This window comes from Lissotriton helveticus, chromosome 6 (genome assembly GCF_964261635.1).
Source record: "Lissotriton helveticus chromosome 6, aLisHel1.1, whole genome shotgun sequence".
NCBI classification, from domain to species: Eukaryota; Metazoa; Chordata; class Amphibia; order Caudata; family Salamandridae; genus Lissotriton; species Lissotriton helveticus.
In genome coordinates, this window is record NC_136067.1 from 424,730,578 (window position 1) to 424,751,413 (window position 20,836).

A 20,836-nucleotide genomic window follows, 5' to 3' on the forward strand; every position below is an offset into this window, starting at 1 on the left:
TCGCGCTCCGCCACTTCTAAAACGCAGGGCTGCACTGTATTTACAACAATACAGTGCAGCCCTGCATTTCTCCCAGCAATGGCGCTAATTTCAGCTGCCTAGCGCCCACGCAGGTACCCTTGCACAATAGTGCAAGGATGCCTGCATTGGGGGAATGATTGTTTATGTGCAGGAAGGTGTGCTTTCCTGCACATAAACAATCATAAATGGCAATTTGTAACTTCTATGTGTGCTGCTTTGTGCAGCACACACAGAAGTTGCAACTCGTCATTTTTAAAATGATTATTTATGTGCAGGGAGGGGTACCTTCCTGCACATAAACAATCACACATGGCATTTTGCTGTTTCAATGTGTGCTGCACAATGCAGCACACATGCAACACCCATTGCCCACCACTTTGATGCTAAGTATAGCGTGAAAAAGTGCCTTATTCACAAGGCAGCGCTAAACCACGTTAAATGGCTTAACGCTGCCTTGTAAATAAGGCGAGGCCCCTATCGCCCCAGAAACTTAAAAAAATGTGATGTCCTGTGGTGAAAGGGCCTTGTAAATATGTCCCTATGTTTGCAATCGCCTCAGTTAAAGTGCCCATCCGGTGAATGATTATGCAAGTCAACTAAAAACTCCAGCTGACATCATCAAACAAATTAATATTCTAGAATATCTATTGTTAGTGATTGTTAGGGTACATAGCTAAGCTACGAGAACAGTTTTTTTCCTCTACATTAGATGTCCTATTTAATCTATAGTAACTCCTCAATAGAGACATAATTAATTCAGTCTTTTAAATACGAATAAAAATGTGATTTTTATTTGTAGACTAAATCGGGAGCAAGGAGATGCCCATTGGCTACAAGTCACAATGAATACAAGAATAAAAAAGAACAAAAAAAGAAATTTGTACATATAAAAACTATGTTTTTCTAAAATAAATATTAGGATTACAACGGTTGCTTTGACATAAAGACCTGCATTAGTTAGGAAGAAGGGACTGTGATTTGCTACATTTCACATAAAAACAAGGTCACACGTATTTGAGCTAGGAACCATCTCAGTCCTTGCATTAGCAGGGCCATGGCACTTTTTTTGTACAGAGCACTTTCTTAGGATCAAACACAGTTGTATATTCAAGTGCTTAAAGCAACAAAGTTAACACTGTCTTGGGTGAATTCAACAAGTGCTGCACTCCTGGACCATCAGCCCCAGTGAGTTTCGAAGTTTCCTGTCTGAAGGATTAGGTAATGGCAGAGCCACTGGAATTATGCAGTTCTGCAGCAACAGCTTTTCCCTCACAATTCGGTTTTGACGCATGTTCCACACACAAAACATGCACCTGTTACATAATTTCCAGTTTCTGTCAAAAATGTGTTTTCTTTCAGACAGATTAATAGTTACTAAGAAAAAAAAGACAAAACGTGGATCCGCGACATAGCAAAACTTTTGCAATGGTTAACTGACTACCTTTCAGTTGAATGAGTGCTGTGAGTAGGTGTTAAATTGTACTAAAGTGCTGTATCTTTGCTCAGTCAGTACTAACATATATTCAAATGACAAAATAACTGAAAAATCTTGTTACAGATTGTGCCTCATTATGCCTTATAATTGTTATTTTCTTGTCATATAGTTTTGCTAACCCTCAAGCATACTTTGGCCCTCACGTTTGCCAAGGTGAATGTTATTTATTAACAGATTTCTGTAGCTTTCTCTCTCTCTCTTGCACAACCTCTCTCTGTTGCTGTCCCTCTATCGCCTATTTGTACCTGCAATACGTATGTTCACTCTTTCTCTCATAACTCTCCCCGTGTAGATAAGTAAAGATGTACTCTATACAAGGGCTGTTATTTAGTGAAACATAAATTACCACGTCTTAACATTTTATAACTTGCATTGCCTTTTTTTAAAATAGATTTATGAATGGAAATGTATGCCTAAATTGTAGTTAAAATAATGTAATAGATATAAGTGATAAGAGATCTGGGCATAGACATATCATACGTACATCATATACGTGTATCATGTATGACGTATAATAGGTACCCATGTTTTGTAACTTGTTGCCTCATTTCAGCTTACTTTAGTGCTTCTGTTTGATATTATACATGCGATGCCGTAGGCTGAAGCGTTTTTGACTTGTAAGTTAGGGTTTATAGTAGCATTTCCAAGCTCTACCTGTTTAGAAACATATTTGTTTCAATTTCATGAATGCTACCAAATGTATTGGTTTACCTGATCCACATATTAAACTCTACATCTTGTATGTATATGCCATTGTCGAAGTTATTAATTATGTGTCGAGTAAATATCGAAAGTGTGGCCCAGTAAGAGAATGGCGAGGTCACAACTGTACACGAGATATGAGATCATGTAGCGGGATGGGCATGCCTAAATCAGGTTAGCTAATGGAGACAATAGGAGCCAAACATAATATCCAAAAAGAACAGAATGTGCTTCTCTATTGTTTTTGGATTTTCCCTCCGGGCATCCTATAACCAAAAGGTGACTTTGCACCAGGGGGAAATGATCTCTTATGGAGAGGTTGTTATTGAACAGGTACTCACACTATTTTGTGAATTTTGAACTGCTTTCAGCCCAACTGTGCCACGTTTCTTTTAAGAGCTCCAAACAGAATGCAAAACGCAATATGTTTGCGGAGTTACACTCAATATATTTGTTGTACTAGAATGATCATAATGCACTGGCATGGGCTTTACAGCCAAAAGACTTGATAAAATGAAGTTGGGAAAGATGGACTGTATGATACACGACTACATGATCCATACTCCAAAGCAAGACTAAATACAAAGAAAGGACTATTTAAGCCACAAACTGCACCTCTAAGCGTTCTTCTGGCCAGACGATATGCGCACCTGTTTTTTTTGTATGATTTTGAGGGTGAGCAGGGGCATACCCCATGCAGATCCTATAGTCGGTTATGATGTACGCCTTCCCTGGTGCAGCTACATTTTATGCCATGCTGTTTTCAAACTTTGAACAACATAGTGCAAAATAAGCATTTCATGTGACAGTTTGGAAGAGATAATTATATTATATTTAAGGCAGAAGTTTATGGCATTTCATCACAACATTGTATGATTTCCCGATGGAAGCTATGAACATCTCTCACTTAAATGCTGGGTTTTATTTTGGTGAGGAAGGTTTGAATTGGTGTTCAGTTCACACTGTTGCTGGTAGGGATTCTGGGCATCCTTGGGCCTAAGTGGTGGAGAGTAGATTTAGTGATTATTTGAAAAGTACCAGCAGTGGCATGTTTGTCATCATACGATGTTGTTAGCACTTAGCCAAGATCATCGATAAATAAATCAAAATATGTCTTATGTGCCAGCCTCAGGAGGACTATTTTTGAGCTTCCGCGTTCTCCTTTTTCAACTGGTTTGAGAAACGAGAATTTGCCCACGTTTCTGAAAAATATGTCGTACATCGAACATACCTGTCATTTCAATTTAATCTGATGTGTACCGGGTTCAAATCAGGCAGAGTTGTATAGGTGTCAAGATTACTGGGCTGAGCAAATTCTTTGAGTATGAAACTATGACCTGACACAATATATGGGTGAATTTACTTTAAATGGTTCTTTGACTCCGATTAAGTTATTTAACAATATCCATAAATATGTCTAAATGTGCGCATGCACATATATTAATCATGTTTTAATATAAATATGAGCCCTCAGTTTTTCCTTCCATTTGTATATGTTTCAGTATAGATCTACACATTACTTGCATCACACTGTATATAGATGCATTTCTATATAAGGATTTCTATATACACTCGTATGTGTGTATTTGTGTGTATATCAGTGTGTGTAAATGAATATGCACATTGGTTGTAATACACATTTCTTCTCATTCCCTCATTCCTAGGTTGGGGATATCACGATGTGGCAAGTAATGCAAGATACCAGCCGAATCCAGATTACAAATTTAGTGGAAAAAACACATTTTAGATGTTTCTCTTCTCCAGACATTTCATCAATGAAAAGCGGGCAAAAGATTCCCATTGAAAGCACCCATTCAATAGGATATATCCTGCAACATCAAGGTTATTATGCATCAGAGATCGAGCTCATTTTGGGTGCAAAATTACTAATGTGCGGTTACTGCATAGCTCAGAATCATCCATGAAATTAGCTTAGTCCCATTTAAATCCAAATCGGGGCAGGATAATTACAATTAAATAAGTGTCAATACATGTTGTTTCTTATCTTTGCACATCACTGGAAATTATTCTTAATTATGCTGATGCCTTTTGTTAAAAACTGGCATCTGCACATTAATGTATTTTCTCTGCTGTGTTTCATACCGTTAGACTTTACTCAAACGTAAACAATGCTAGAACATCGATGGCATTGCTTTCATTCTCAAAACAAAACTTTGGAAAAAACGTAACTTAAACATTTTCTTTGTCGAATTCGCAGATAAAGTACATTGTAATGTGACAAGAAACATCATTCCAGCACCCCGAAGCCACCATTTCGATACAGTTCTCCTCATTGTACGCATTATTGGGTTCTCCATCGCACCACTTGTTGAAGGTTTGCATAGGTGATCGATCAGAATAAACATAGTGGCCTTCTTTCTCCAGATCATTGATCCCAATGAAAACTCTAATGAGACCTGATTGGTGGATGTAAGAAGCAATAAGAGCATTGGCTGTGTCGTCTTTGGGCATACATAATGTTCCTCCTCTTCCTTGGCAGTAGAGCTGTGCATCAGTGTATTTCTTCTCCTCCTTCACCAGCAGATAGATCTTATTGTCCGTCTCACGCACACCAGCGACAACTGCGGGGGAGGGCAGTGCTGAAAAGTGAGCACTCGCATTTCCATAAACCAACTTATTGTGCACCACATATACAAACAGACATTTGACAGGGTAAACTGATAAAAGCCTCTGAAAGCATGTGTTTAGCATTACAATAGTTGTCTATACAGCCAAAATATAGTGAGAAAAAGGGCTTACGTTTTGGGGCAACTCAATGGTACCCTCCTGGGCACATGACAGCACTATCACACAATTCTAAAGGAGTCCAGTGACAAACCCCCTGACTGTGACAGCATGAGTCTGGGGTGGGAGCAAAAACGTGTGTGTTGGGGAAAGGGGGGAGACATTGTTAAGTCACCATCCGACTGGAAATATATCCTTGATGCACCCTGGCACAATACTTGGATGTTAAGGGGAAAGTCATGGAACAATCGTCCAAACGTTTTGTAAGAAATCATTCCCAAAGTTGGTGGAATTTATATGTTATGTTATGTTATGTTAATATGTATTTATTAAGCGCTCGTACGCCCAGGGGCTTCATGGCGCTATAGAAAGGAACACAACACAGCAATTTAAAATGAAAGCAAAAAGATCTCAGCAATAGGCCTGCGAAAACAACCAAGTCTTAAGAGAGTGTCTAAAATTGAGAAGGTTGCCACTCAATTTCAACTCCAGAGGAAGGGAATTCCAAAAGGTGGCCGCCAGATGGTCAAAGCAGCTGCCACCTAAGCGTTTCCTTTTATAGGAGGGGACAGTCAATAAAGATTTTTGAGCGGAACGTAGGTTTCGCGGAGGGGTATATCTGAGAAACAGATCTTTTATAAATTTAGGGCCAGTGTCTGGTAAAGATTTAAAAAGGATACAGCCAGTCTTAAATGCCACACGCTGCGCAACCGGAAGCCAATGTAAATACTTCAACCCAGGTCTAATAGATTGTCTGTTAGGGAGTCCCAGAATCAGTCTAGCAGCCTGATTCTGGACCCGCTGAAGACGTTTTAACTCTCCAATTTGGAGCCCCAGATAGAGACTGTTGGAGAAATCCAAACGAGATAGAACCAGAGCAATCATGACCTGAATAAGGGCAGCCTGTGAAAGAAAGCAGGCGATTTTTCTTATCTTTTTTAACTGAAAGAAGCTAGAGGACACCACCGCGCCTACTTGTCTTTTCAAAGAAAGATCTTCGCTAATTAGTACCCCCAAACTTTTAACTGTGGACGATCTGACCGGTGGGGTCCCCATGCTAGATGGCCAAAAGCATGGGCTCCAGCTTAACACACTCTGTCCAGGCAACACCAGCTCGGTTTTGCCTGGATTAAGTTTCAGATGGTTACAACTCATCCAAGCCTGAATGTGTGCCATGGTGTTTTGGAATTCTTCCACCGAATACCTGGTGTTCAAAGGAAAAATAAGTTGAAGATCGTCCGCATAGTTAAAGATGGTCACTTTCGCCTTTCTTAGGGAGTACAATAGCGGGCGGAGGTACAGATTAAAAAGTAGAGGTGACAAGGATGAACCCTGGGGTACTCCGCAAGTGGTGGGACAGGTGGGAGCAGTGAAAGGACCCAGCCTTACGGATTGGGTACGGCCCGTGATAAATGAGCGGATCCAGCTCAATGCAGGTCCCCTAAGGCCAGCCTGTTCGACACGGTTGATCAAGATGGTATAGTCAACCGTGTCGAACGCTGCCGAAAGGTCCAGTAAAACCAGGGCCTGGTGAATCCCATTATCCGCGTTCCGCCTCAGGGTATTTTGTACCGCCAGAATGACTGCTTCGATTCAAAAGGGGGTGGTGATGGACAGAGTATCTGAATTAAGCAGAACACTCCTACCCAGTCAAAAGATCAGGGCTTGATCCATCACCGTTTTTTAGCTCACTGCACCATCCCAGTTCAGAACCTGGCTACATGCAAATTAGTCTGACCCTGGCCCAGTGCATCATGGGAACAGGGCAGACCAAACTACCAAGCCAATTCTTTACTGGAAAGGAAACAAGCTTCCGGGGACCGGTTTCTGGCATTACAGCCGTCTTCGGCCCGGCTTGCTTGAATCCTGATGGTGCAGTGAGCAAGGGACTCACATCTGAGCATACCCTTCCACACTTGTGGTGGCCAAAACGATTCAAAAGGGGGTGGTGATGGACAGAGTATCTGAATTAAGCAGAACACTCCTACCCAGTCAAAAGACCAGGGCTTGATCCATCACCGTTTTTTAGCTCACTGCACCATCCCAGTTCAGAACCTGGCTACATGCAAATTAGTCTGACCCTGGCCCAGTGCATCATGGGAACAGGGCAGACCAAACTACCAAGCCAATTCTTTACTGGAAAGGAAACAAGCTTCCGGGGACCGGTTTCTGGCATTACAGCCGTCTTCGGCCCGGCTTGCTTAAATCCTGATGGTGCAGTGAGCAAGGGACTCACATCTGAGCATACCCTTCCACACTTGTGGTGGCCAAAACGATTCAAAAGGGGGTGGTGATGGACAGAGTATCTGAATTAAGCAGAACACTCCTACCCAGTCAAAAGATCAGGGCTTGATCCATCACCGTTTTTTAGTTCACTGCACCATCCCAGTTCAGAACCTGGCTACATGCAAATTAGTCTGACCCTGGCCCAGTGCATCATGGGAACAGGGCAGACCAAACTACCAAGCCAATTCTTTACTGGAAAGGAAACAAGCTTCCGGGGACCGGTTTCTGGCATTACAGCCGTCTTCGGCCCGGCTTGCTTGAATCCTGATGGTGCAGTGAGCAAGGGACTCACATCTGAGCATACCCTTCCACACTTGTGGTGGCCAAAACGATTCAAAAGGGGGTGGTGATGGACAGAGTATCTGAATTAAGCAGAACACTCCTACCCAGTCAAAAGATCAGGGCTTGATCCATCACCGTTTTTTAGCTCACTGCACCATCCCAGTTCAGAACCTGGCTACATGCAAATTAGTCTGACCCTGGCCCAGTGCATCATGGGAACAGGGCAGACCAAACTACCAAGCCAATTCTTTACTGGAAAGGAAACAAGCTTCCGGGGACCGGTTTCTGGCATTACAGCCGTCTTCGGCCTGGCTTGCTTGAATCCTGATGGTGCAGTGAGCAAGGGACTCACATCTGAGCATACCCTTCCACACTTGTGGTGGCCAATGATGCAGTGAGCTAAAAAACGGTGTTGGATCTAGCCCTGATCTCTTGACTGGGTGAGAGTTTTCTGCTTAATTCAGAGACTCTGTCCATCACCACCCCTTGTTGTTAATTATTTTGTCCACCCTAAGCGTGGAAGGGTATGCTCAGACATGAGTCCCTTGCTCACTGCACCATCAGGATTCAAGCAAGCCGGGCCGAAGAGGCTGAAATGCCAGAAACCGGTCCCCGGTAGCTTGTTTCCTTTCCAGTGTAAGAATTGGCTTTGTAGTTTGGTTTGTTATGTTATGTTATGTCATGTAACATTTTTAATGCGCACAGATGCTCCAGCGAAGGAGCGTCCTGGCGCAGGGAAAGGCAAACACAACACAACACTAAAACCAGCAACAGAAAAGCAAAACACTTAAAACCAGGAGCATTTAAAACAAAAAGGTTTTCAGAGCCCTACGAAAGGATATTAAATCATCCAAGAGGCGGATTTCCAAAGGGAGCGCATTCCAGAGGGTTGCAGCTTTCACTCGAAAGGAGCGTCCCCCCATCCGACTAAGTCTAAAACGGGGAACAACCACCAAGGATTGTCCAAGGGAACGGAGTGAGCGAGTTGGAACATAGGGCGAGATCAGTGTATTAAGTATCACAGGTGCTGACTCTCGAAGAATTTTAAAAACCAGGCTGAGAGCTTTGAATTGAATTCGCTTACTCATCGGGAGCCAGTGCAGGGACCGCAGAGTGTTAGAGGTGGGGCAGGTCCGGGGCAAACCGACCACCGCCCTGGCCGCAGCGTTCTGGACTCGCTGTAAACGAAGGATCTCAGCTTGGTTCGCTCCTAAAAGGAGTGAACTAGCGTAATCCAGCCGAGAAATAATCATTGCTTGAATGACCAGCTGTCTTGTAGGAGCATCAAAAAATTTGAGCAGGGGTCTTAGCCCGCGTAATACTCCAAAACAGCAGGCCGCCACTCTCTTCGTGTGAGTCACAAAGCTTAACGTGTGGTCAAGCCATACTCCCAGATTCCTGAGTTCCAGGACAGGGGCTGGAGCTGATCCCAGCTCAGGAGGCCACCATCCATCCCCCCAGAGGTCCGCATCCTTTCCAACGATCATCACCTCCGTTTTTGTCGCGTTCAGCTGGAGACAGTTGTTATTCATCCAGCTGGCCACCTCTCTCAGTCCACTGCGGAACCTGAGGGCATCCTTCTTGGCATCCCCGCTGATCGTAACCGCCAGCTGAGTATCGTCGGCATAGGAAACCATGGTTAGGCCCCATTGCCTGGCGACCTCAGCCAGCGGCTGCACGTACAGGTTAAAAAGCGTGGGACTCAGCGAGGAGCCCTGAGGCACCCCCAGGTCCAGCGGATGGTACTTGGACTGAAAGGGAGGGGTGGCAACGCAGAAGGAGCGATCACTGAGGAAGGAGCGGAACCACTGCAGAGCTGAACCACAGATGCCAATGTCCTGCAGGCGGTGTAGAAGGATGCGATGGGAAACAGTGTCAAAGGCAGCGCTCAGGTCTAATAAAATAAGCGCTGCCGTTTGACCTGCATCCAGTACAGTCCGCAGATGCTCAACCATTGCCAGAAGGGCCGTCTCAGTGCTGTGACCAGCACGAAACCCATTCTGCATGGGATCCAGGACATTGACTCGGGTCATATGCTCTGTGAGGGCCAGATTTACATGGGCCTCCATGACCTTGGCCGGCCAAGGGAGCAAAGATATAGAGCGGTAGTTTTCTGGTTTCAGCGGATCCAAAGATGGTTTTTTTAGGATCGGGGAAACCACCGCTTGCTTCCACTTGGCAGGGACAAGGCCAGAAGTCAGGGAGAGATTAATCAGAGAACACACTATTGTGCGTCCCTGAAAGGCAGCATCCCTGAAAAGGGCCGATCTTACCGGGTCAGCAGGCGAGCCAGATTTGACTCGCAGGGCCCATTTAGCGAACTCCTCATCAGAAAGAGTTGGAAGGGAGTGCAGCGATGGACAGTTACTGGAGCCGCTCCAGGGGATCACTGGTGGCAGTGTGCTCGGAAACGCCTGGTAGATTTTTTTAACTTTGTCCAGAAAGAAAGTAGCTAGGACTTCGCAGTGGGAGATGGAACTGTCCAACTGCGGGGGAACTCTCTTTGCCATCAGATCTTTTATGGTTTTAAAGATGGTTTTGGTGGGATTGAGGCTATTTCGGAATTCGGCTGCGTAAAACGCCGCCCGGGCCCTGCATATAGCTCGATGGTAGAGCTTAACTGAGGCCAGGTAGGCAGACTTCCTATCGGCGTCATACGTCTTACGCCATACCCTTTCTGCCCGTCTACAAGAGGACTTCATGGCACGCAGCGCACTGTCATACCAGGGGCTAGCCTGCCGAGGACTGGACTTACTGGAGATGATAGGTACCAGGGCGTCAAGCGCCCTGGTAATCCAGTTACAGAACCGGTCATAGCCCGAGGTAGCATTCAGCAAAGGACCCAGAGGCTCAGCACCCATAATGCAGTGAAGATCCTCTAGCCTAAGTTTGTTCCAATGGCGTCGAGGTATCCGCAAAGAAGGTGGAATAATGGGGCTGGCAGGGAGGGGAAGCCAAGCAGACACCAAGTAGTGGTCAGACCATACCACAGGATCAACCGCCACAATCTGGGCATCCGAGAGAGTCGTAAAAAACGGATCAAGAGTGTGGCCGGCCACGTGTGTAGGCTGAGAGACAAGCTGGGTCAGCTGCAAGGCCTCTAAGTCGGCCAGAAAACCACTAATGGCCAGAGACTCCAACCTATTGAAGTGGAGGTTAAGGTCGCCTAAGATCGAGAAATTAGCGCAACCACTAGCCAATAGGCTCACAGCCTCCGGAAAAGCACCTCTAAAAGCTACGTCGCTGCCTGGGGGGCGGTAAACAACCATCCCTGACAGCGAGAACTGGGGGCTGATGGTAACCTTAAACAGCGCGCTCTCGCATCCAGCAATCTGCAAGACCGTCCAGGTACATGTGAAAGCAGATTTAATAAATAAGGCAATACCTCCACCTCTAGAATGGCGATTAGATCTCATACATAGATAGCCCGGAGGACAGGCAAGATTAACTATAGCGTCATCAGTGTCTTGAAGCCAGGTTTCAGTTAAAGCCAGCAGATCTGGTGTCTCATCCAAAATAAGATCTGCCACAGACAAGTAGTGTTTTACTAGAGATCTGGTATTAAGATTTAAAAATCCTAGACCAGATCCCAGGCTACCAGGCATAGGGGAGCCACCGGGACGAGCTCGTAGAGCGGGAGAGGTAACAAGCTCGCGAATACATACAGGCCGATCAAGCGACCACGTATTGCAGACACACTGACACGGGCCACACAGCGGGTGGTATAATGTGGCAGAGCAGCGTGGGAGAGAATCCCTGATGGCTCGAAGCGAGGCACTGGAATAAGCAATCATCCTATCAAACCAAAGGATGAAGGCATACAGTGATCTAACAAAGTAAAATCCCCCGGCATCCCGCGCGTCCTTAGCGCGGACGGGCGCAGACGGGCAGACTCTGGCTCGACTCCGGCGCGAGTCAGGCGCTACCGCTGCGCGTCACCGCTGCGCGAGCAGAGTGAGCATTAAGTAGCAGCTCACCTGGGCTACAGGAAGCGCTAGAGCGCTCAGGCAAATGGCGGAAGGAGGCAGAGACCACCCCAAGATGGCGGCCAAGCGCCACGAGGAAGCTGCAAAAAACGGTAAACTCCGCGCTAAACGAGGTGGGGGCACTTTTTAAAATGCAAGTATGTGGGCAAGAAAATAGTACAGTTAAAAACAAGGCTCACAAGAAAAAAATATACCTTGGTCAAAACGAGCATTTAAAATAATGATAATAAGCGCAACACGCTTAAATGATAGCCAGCACAGCGCGCATGCAGGCACCTTTCCCAAGAATGAACAGCGGGAGAGCTCGCCTTAAGTAGCAGCTCACCTGGGCTACAGGAAGCGCTAGAGCGCTCAGGCAAATGGCGGAAGGAGGCAGAGACCACCCCAAGATGGCGGCCAAGCGCCACGAGGAAGCTGCAGAAAACGGTAAACTCCGCGCTAAACGCGGTGGGGGCACTTTTTAAAATGCAAGTATGTGGGCAAGAGAATAGTACAGTTAAAAACAAGGCTCACAAGAAAAAATTATACCTTGGTCAAAACGAGCATTTAAAATAATGATAATAAGGGCAACACGCTTAAATGATAGCCAGCACAGCGCGCATGCAGGCACCTTTCCCAAGAATGAACAGCGGGAGAGCTCGCCTTAAGTAGCAGCTCACCTGGGCTACAGGAAGCGCTAGAGCGCTCAGGCAAATGGCGGAAGGAGGCAGAGACCACCCCAAGATGGCGGCCAAGCGCCACGAGGAAGCTGCAGAAAACGGTAAACTCCGCGCTAAACGCGGTGGGGGCACTTTTTAAAATGCAAGTATGTGGGCAAGAGAATAGTACAGTTAAAAACAAGGCTCACAAGAAAAAATTATACCTTGGTCAAAACGAGCATTTAAAATAATGATAATAAGCGCAACACGCTTAAATGATAGCCAGCACAGCGCGCATGCAGGCACCTTTCCCAAGCCCTGTTCCCATCATGCACTGGGACAGGAACAGACTAATTTGCATACAGCCAGGTTCTGAAACTGGGATGATGCAGTGAGCTAAAAAACGGTGTTGGATCTAGCCCTGATCTCTTGACTGGGTGAGAGTTTTCTGCTTAATTCAGAGACTCTGTCCATCACCACCCCTTGTTGTTAATTATTTTGTCCACCCTAAGCGTGGAAGGGTATGCTCAGACATGAGTCCCTTGCTCACTGCACCATCAGGATTCAAGCAAGCCGGGCCGAAGAGGCTGAAATGCCAGAAACCGGTCCCCAGTAGCTTGTTTCCTTTCCAGTGTAAGAATTGGCTTTGTAGTTTGGTTTGCCCTGTTCCCATCATGCACTGGGACAGGAACAGACTCATTTGCATACAGCCAGGTTCTGAAACTGGGATGATGCAGTGAGCTAAAAAACCGTGTTGGATCTAGCCCTGATCGCTTGACTGGGTGAGAGTTTTCTGCTTAATTCAGAGACTCTGTCCATCACCACCCCTTGTTGTTAATTAGAATGACTGCTTCAGTCGAATGACAAGAACGGAAGCCAGCTTGGTTGAATTCGAGATAATCTGTTTCCTCAATGAATTTGGACATGTTAGCACAGACATGGGCCTCCAATAGCTTCGCACAATACGGCAGCAATGAAATAGGCCTATAATTTAACGGGTCAAGGGGGTCGGCTCCTGCCTTCTTAATAAGGGGAATAAGTAAAGCCTTTTTAAGGTTATCAGGGACCTTACCCTGTAAGAGAGAACTATTTAACAGAGGTAAGATGCCCTCAGGAATGACAGTGCCAATCTCTCTCAGGATGTACGGGGGACAGATATCATCAGGTGAGCCCGATTTGACACGACTAAACAGTTTAGAAAGGGTATCACCATCAATAGCGGGAAAAGATTCCAACGTCTCACAGTTATAATACGTGTCATCCAACAGAGAGGTAGGCAGAACCGTGGAAATACTAAGTTTTATAGTATGAATTTTATTGAGGAAGAAGGAGTTCAGCGAGTTGCAGAGGTCCTGAGTGGGAGCGACCAAAGGTGTCGTTCTGTCACTGCCACTGAGACCATCAACAATATTGAACAGCTCCTTAGATTTATTCTGAGAGTTCATTATTTTCTCTGAGAAGTAGTCAGATTTATGTTTCAGGACAAGTTTCTGATACACTTTCCGAGCCTTGCAGTAATTGGCTTTATCTTGTGCCAAATAGCCAGCTTGCCATTTCCGTTTCATTTGACGAACTTCTAGTTTTTGGGATTTCAAGTGTGATGTATACCACTTGTGTGCGTCATTGAAGCGAGAGCGGGGGAAGTTAGAGCAGGGAGCATAGGTGTCTGCTGCCTGATGTAGCCAGTTGGAATAGGCTTCTTCAATGCCATCGATGTCCTGAGGCATAAGAGGGAGAGAAAGCTTCAGAGAGTCTAAGAAAGCTGAAGTGTCAACGTTCTTCCACAGTCTGACTTTCCCACCTGTAAGAAATGGCTGCTTTTTGCGCCTCGCAATGGCGAGAGTGAAATGTATCAAAAAATGGTCCGACCAGATACAGGGGGTAATAGAACAAACCGACAAGGGAATATTCTGAGACCATATCTGGTCCAGATGGTGGCCTTTATTATGGGTTGGCAGATGAATCTGTTGAGTTAAATTTAGATCTAGTAAGACCTCTTTCAATGCGGCTGCCTGGGTGTCCAAATCAGTGGCATCAAGCCAGAGATTAAAATCACCCAGCAGCACAATATTTTTATAATTAATAATAAGAGGCGCAAGATGTTCTGCTAATGAAACAGAAAATGCGGGCATTTTTTGAGGAGGGCGATAAATGAGAATCATAAGTAATGCACCACTATCAGTATCCATTTTAAAAGAAATATTTTCTGACCCAACAAGGTCAAGAGAAGGTAATAGCGAGAACTTATAGCAATTACGAATAATAGCTGCTACTCCTCCACCCCTTTTGACAGCAGGTCTGTTGGCATTTAGGATGTAATAATCAGAAGGGACGGCAGCCAGGATATGTGGTAATGAATCAGCATTAAGCCAGGTCTCCGTGAGGAGCAAAATATCAGGTTGCTCCGTTTTTAACATGAAGAATACGTCCATATGATGCTTAGCCATTGACCTGGTGTTCAAATAGTAGCATTTAAGCATCGTATCAGGTTTCGATGACAACTGAGGGGGACGACAGGGTTTAAAATGCAAATCATACCAGCAATGTACTTGGGTTTTAAAATACCATGGATGGCAGCACGATTAAGTATGTGCGGTGGAAGTGGAGGGCATAAACTATCTAACGGTTTTAACAGCAGCAGGTCCTGGGAAGAATAGGTATATAAACGACCAGGGGTACTAGCCCCAGGCCCCAGTCGGCCGCGGACGGGCGCAGACGGGCTTGACTTAAGCGCGACTTTGGCGCGCATTCGTCGCGCCCGCTGCGCTCCCGGAAACACATTAAGTTTTATGCCCTGCCTCCCGGAATGACTAGACCGCTAGCTCCGGTCTAGCCCCACCCAAGATGGCGCCTCGCCTCGCCCTCCACACAAACGGCACCAGCCGCGGTGGAACGGGGCGGGGTACAGGTGAAAATTCGGCACAGTCGGTAAATGGCAGTGAGTGCAATCAATTTTACTTTTAAAATCACAGGCATAAAATATTATGCAGCGCTGACACCTAGATCGTGCCAGTACTGCAGCATTCACCAAGCATTGACTGCGCGCTACTAGCAAGGCTAAAGGTTCCCAGAGAGCTGAGATGCTGCCACCAACCTCACGTTCTCGAGGAGCCCTGGGCTTCTGATCGTTTTATGCCCTGCCTCCCGGAATGACTAGACCGCTAGCTCCGGTCTAGCCCCACCCAAGATGGCGCCTCGCCTCGCCCTCCACACAAACGGCACCAGCCGCGGTGGAACGGGGCGGGGTACAGGTGAAAATTTGGCACAGTCGGTAAATGGCAGTGAGTGCAATCAATTTTATTTTTAAAATCACAGGCATAAAATATTATGCAGCGCTGACACCTAGATCGTGCCAGTACTGCAGCATTCACCAAGCATTGACTGCGCGCTACTAGCAAGGCTAAAGGTTCCCAGAGAGCTGAGATGCTGCCACCAACCTCACGTTCTCCTCACGTATATATGGCTTAGCCCACATATTCCTAATTGTAATAAGCCGTACATACATTTTGTGGAGTGTTTTACATATCGCATCTTTCAAAACTATGATTTACTTTTACAGAATTGATGGCAGAAAGAAAACGCACATTTTGAAATTGATTTTAAGATTTGACAAGAAACTCTATTAAGTAGGTAACTGAACAAAATTATAAATAATTATATTCTGAGCACAGTCTGAGAAGGTTGACGTCTAGATTGAAATATTATGTATCAGAGCACTCTTAACAATTAATACCAGTATAAAATTGGCCACAAGTTTGACTAAGTTGAACAATTAATGTCGATTGATGTGTTCTCTAGTAATCCATTGTATAACACATACATCACTACAGCCAACAGGTGTTTCGTCCCAATGGATTTTCTCAATGCAGCACTTAAATATAAAAACCGGCATTACATAATTATAAATTGGTTTACTCAACAATGCTTAAATGACTATTTGATCCTGATCACTTTGGCCACATTTATACCAACAATTGTAAGAGAATCCAAAAAGCTCCCAAACAGGTAGCTCAAAGTGTGAAGAAGGATGATTAATATTGGAGAAGCAACAAAAGCTGTTAAGTGATGAGATGAATCTTATCATTTATATTAGTAAACACAAATGATGTTAAGTAAATATGAAGGCCATGGCTCAAGTATTTAAATTAAATTGTCATGCTAGTGATTGTGCGTTCCTTGCTTGAATAGTAGTGTTTCATTTTGTGTTAAACCAAATTAATGTCATGAGGGTTAAATTAGATGTATAATGACTATAAATGCTATGAGGGCCCGAATACGAGAATATCGTAATAACATGAAACTTGATTTGCAGTTTTTCATTGCAGTTGTGATTTGATGAGAAATGTTTGTACAAAGAATAGTTAAGGTCCATATTTTATTTGTTCTTGTGTGCTCTCCTTGAGAGGATGAATCGAACTCCCCACATTGATGAGGTCACCATAGCATGCAATCAAATAAACAACATAATTGATGTTGAAATTCATAAATTGTTGTACATGAAACACTTTCTTGGTATTGTATTGAAACAAAGTGATTTTATCCAGTGCATAATGGCATATGTTACAAAAGCCACACTTAAAGAAGCCCATCAGATGTTTGCATCAAGATAGCAATGGAATACTAAGTCCTGTATGGGTCTTCCCCGCTTGTGTGTCATCATTATTTCTTTAGGGACACTCTGGTAAAGACCGTTGTCCACAGTCAGTAAGTGCCAATGGGCCCGATTCACAAAAGTAATCTGAGACTAAATCCTAACTTTACGACTTTCAGTATTCACAAAAGGCCTTTAGGAGCAGTTCAGTTAGGATTCCAACTTTACTACTCCTAAATGCCCTTTGTGAATACCGAAAGTCTTAAAGTTAAGATTTTGGCTCAGTTTAGGAGTAGTAAAGTTAGGAATCCTAACTCTACTACTCCTACATGTCCTTTGTGAATACCGAAATCGTAAAGTTAGAATTTTGTCTCAGACTACTTTTGTGAATCGGGCCCTCAGTCTTTATTAGATTTTATACACCTAGCTGTTATCTACCACACTTGTGTATCACAAAGACTGCTTTCGATAACTAATGTGGTCATATCAGTACGCTATTAAATAACGTCATAAAACTCGCCCACCTTCTGCAAGAATCAGCAGAGTTTCTGCATGTTTCTAACAGGTCAGTCATACAGGACGTCTTGAACCATACCTTCACCGAATATAACTTTTACATATGACACAGGCTCACTGGGACACTTTATGTTCTTCATGGTTTTTATACTCTTGGTGTGGTTATCCTATTATAGCCTTCACTCATTACAGCGGGCAGCAAAATCACTCCAGACCTATTCCCACGGGCTTAGGAGCTGTATGTAACTGCAGAGGGTTTTCAAATGTTTACACCTTGTACTTATTACCAATCAACTCTATGTGGTATGATTGCCATCCTTCTTACCTTTTTTATAGGACCTCTTTACTTTAATTAAGGGCCTACTTTTGGTCCACAACTTTGATTATTGGGTTGCTATAGTTGCTCGACGTATAACTATTCTCTCTTGTATCCGCCTATTGACCAATGCTTTGGGACTATACTTATTATAACACATGTCCCATTGTGGTATGATCTAAACAACTAGCACTTACACCTTCGAATCTAAGCCCTCTTTCCTTTTTTTAAATTTTGATCTCATTTGATTATTATTACTTAAAGGTATTTTTGTTTTATTGTCTTGACAATTTCTTGGACATTTGTGTTATACTTTTCTGTGTACCATGTGATACATAAGGTAGATTCCTCCCGAAGTTTTTTCTTTAGAGGCCCTTATTTCTATATGTTTTCTAAATGTTCACTGTACATGGGGATTCACAATGACACTGTAGATTTGGAGGTTTTTTTATACTCTATACAGTTTAATATTTTTTTAGCTGTGACTCCTATTTTTCCTGAACATGTGTCTCTGGGCATAATTTATAATTATTGGTGCATAATATTTGGATGATCGGGCTATTCCCTTGACTATTTGCACTGTGCTTCTTTACCTATGAGGTGTATCAACTTTCAGGCACCTCGCCCACACTTGGTTTCAACTTATTATCCTTATTAATATTCTCTCTCATATCAACATGGAAATGTGGCTTTTTTATTAGGGACACTTTTTTTTTCAAAACACACAATGTGGCCTATAGGGAGCTTGCACATTTTTGTTTCTATAACATCAAGATTAATATATTGTATGATATTTGTATGGACATTTCCCAGTGACTTGTTCTATTACATTCTTTTGCAGCCTTAAAAAGTACATCAGGGTGAAAAATATGAAGGCTGTATATGCATTAGTGTTAAAACTTTTTTATAACTGTTTGATATCTGATTGTGCCCGTGCTTTCCTTATATTGTGTATATGGTGCTACCCCAGTTCTGGACCCTTGGAGGTGAGCCTGAATGTGCTGTGCCAGCCCAAGTGTGGTCCAAACCGAAGGAGTGCAACAAATCACCTCGCAAGACTCAGAAATGGAACCGCTGCTTGACTCATCCCTGATGCAGGACTTCGCAAATCCCTCCGCAGCTCATAAGAATCTGCCGGTGTGCAACGTATCTCCATGCGAGGACCTCACCTCGCCTATCGCAGCTTCTCTGAATCATTGCTGCATGATGCATCTCCATGCAAGGACCGCATAACGCCCACCCCAGCTCCTCCGAACTGCTGCTGCACAACTCATTTCCACGCAATTACCTCAAATTGCCTCTGCTGCGCGATGCATCCTTGACCCGGTACTCTGCATCACTCTACAACCAGGATCTAAGGTAGTTTGTTCTGCTGATCCACCAAGGTCCCTGTAAATTGCATGTGCTTAAAGTTGGCCAGCCTGAACTTGTGACTTTGTCACAGTCTCGCATGACCAGAAAACCACAGTTGGCGCCTTGTACTTTTTTTCACTTAAATCTTAAAAATTTTATGTCTCCGGTTCTACAGATTTTTGTTGTTTTGGTCTTAAATTATTTATTACATTTTAAGAAATCACAGAAGGTAGTGGTGGATATAGGGTCACACTTCAAGAGAGATATAATCAGATGCAGGTACAAATTAGGTAATGTTAATTTTTACTTATTAACCCGACAATTTTGGTAGGTGCCACTTACGGTGAGAAACCCCACTACCCAACTACCCAGGGTATCAGTTAGACCAAGACACATGGTGACTTGTTCGAAATATGCAAGAGACAGAACCCCAGCACTCTAAATATTTCGTATATAATTATCAGATACATTATTACCTTAATAGAAACATCAAAAGGTAATGAGAGAAACGTTCTGTCACAGGAATTATGCATACAAAACAGTGATTTATTTCCTCAGAAACACATAATTAATTTTTCAAACAGTCTTGACATTTACAAAGGATAGATTCTGTAATCTCAGTAGAAATCTTGTTCCTTGTCTTTGGTAGCACGACAACAGGCAACGCGCGTTTCGTCACCACCGTGACTTCCTCAAGGCTGTAAAGAACAAACATGTATACAATAGTTGCCACATGTATCCAAAAATTATTTATGTGTTTCTGAGGAAATAAGTCACTGTTTTTTATGCATAATTCCTGTGACAGAGCGTTTCTCTCATTACCTTTTAGTGTTTCTATTGAGGTAATGATTTATCTGATAATTATATACGAAATATTTAGAGTGCCGGTGTTCTGTCTCTTGCATTTATTACATTTTACTCTGTTTTCCTAAACTGGTGTGAGATTTTTCTTGTGTTGTTTTATTACTGTTTAAATTGAATTGCTGCATAAATGCTTAACACATTGAGTCTTAAGTTGAGCCTGGCTGCTCTGTTCAAGAGGGTTGAGCACAGTTTAATTTGGGGTTTGCTTGTGGCTTCACCCTGACAAAGATTATTGTTGCTGCTTGAGTAGGTTTTCATCCTTGTCAATCAGCATCCCACTTTTTCACACCGATACTATACATTTTCGATGTTTAGCAAATTTATGGCTACAGCTACCTACCTCTGTATGTTTATACCTGTGGATGCTAGCACTCTGGTCTTTTGGGTTCACTTTTTGATATCAACTGGTTCTCTTGAACATGTACACATTTAGTATGTTAGGAAATGTGTCAATCAAATGACAACACTACTATCCAAACGACACCATATATTTAATAAATATATATAATAGACCTCAGGCAACAAATAAAGAATCTAAGGTAATAGAACAATTAGATACTTTTTTAGATATCTTAGGACCTAACGCCCACGTAATAGTAGGAGGGGATTTTAATTGCAAATTCGAACCGGTACTGGGCTTGGACAAGTTACTCGAAGAACAGGACATTGCAAATGAAATCCCAAACTTGGATGTTGACGGGCCAGTAAAATGCACTGTAGCGGTAACCCAAATTTTTAGGCTAACTGTAGGTCATGAACTAAGAGCTTGTAATGGGCGTTTGCAGTCAGACAGACCGGCAGCCCCAACTTTTAGCAAAATAAATTGCAAGACACACATAGACTTCATATTGGTTTCCCTGAGTTTATGGTACTTACTTATTGACCTAAAAATAGGCACCAGAACTGAGAGCGATCATCTCCCACTCCAACTACGGGTAAATCTGCAACCCTTTAGATCCAATCGAGATGAGGAGGTTGTACGAAATAGATCCTTGGGGGAAGCTCAGATATCTAATAATAGGCGCGCACTAAGATGGCCCA

The 20,836-nt window shown here is 43.7% G+C and overlaps 1 protein-coding gene across 2 annotated transcripts in view; it reads right to left on the reverse strand.

Annotated features, from left to right (window-relative positions):
• Positions 1 to 802: 802 nt before the first annotated feature.
• Positions 803 to 20,836, reverse strand: part of COLEC11 (collectin subfamily member 11) — a 351,597-nt gene continuing 331,563 nt past the window's right edge. The window contains exon 7 of one of the 2 annotated variants that reach the window (XM_078647866.1): positions 803 to 4,800. In XM_078647866.1, coding sequence (XP_078503992.1) covers positions 4,409 to 4,800 — 392 coding nt within the window. In that variant the 3' untranslated portion in view covers positions 803 to 4,408. Of the gene's footprint in view, positions 4,819 to 20,836 lie in introns of both variants that reach the window. The other variant, XM_078647865.1, reaches the window with a different exon arrangement.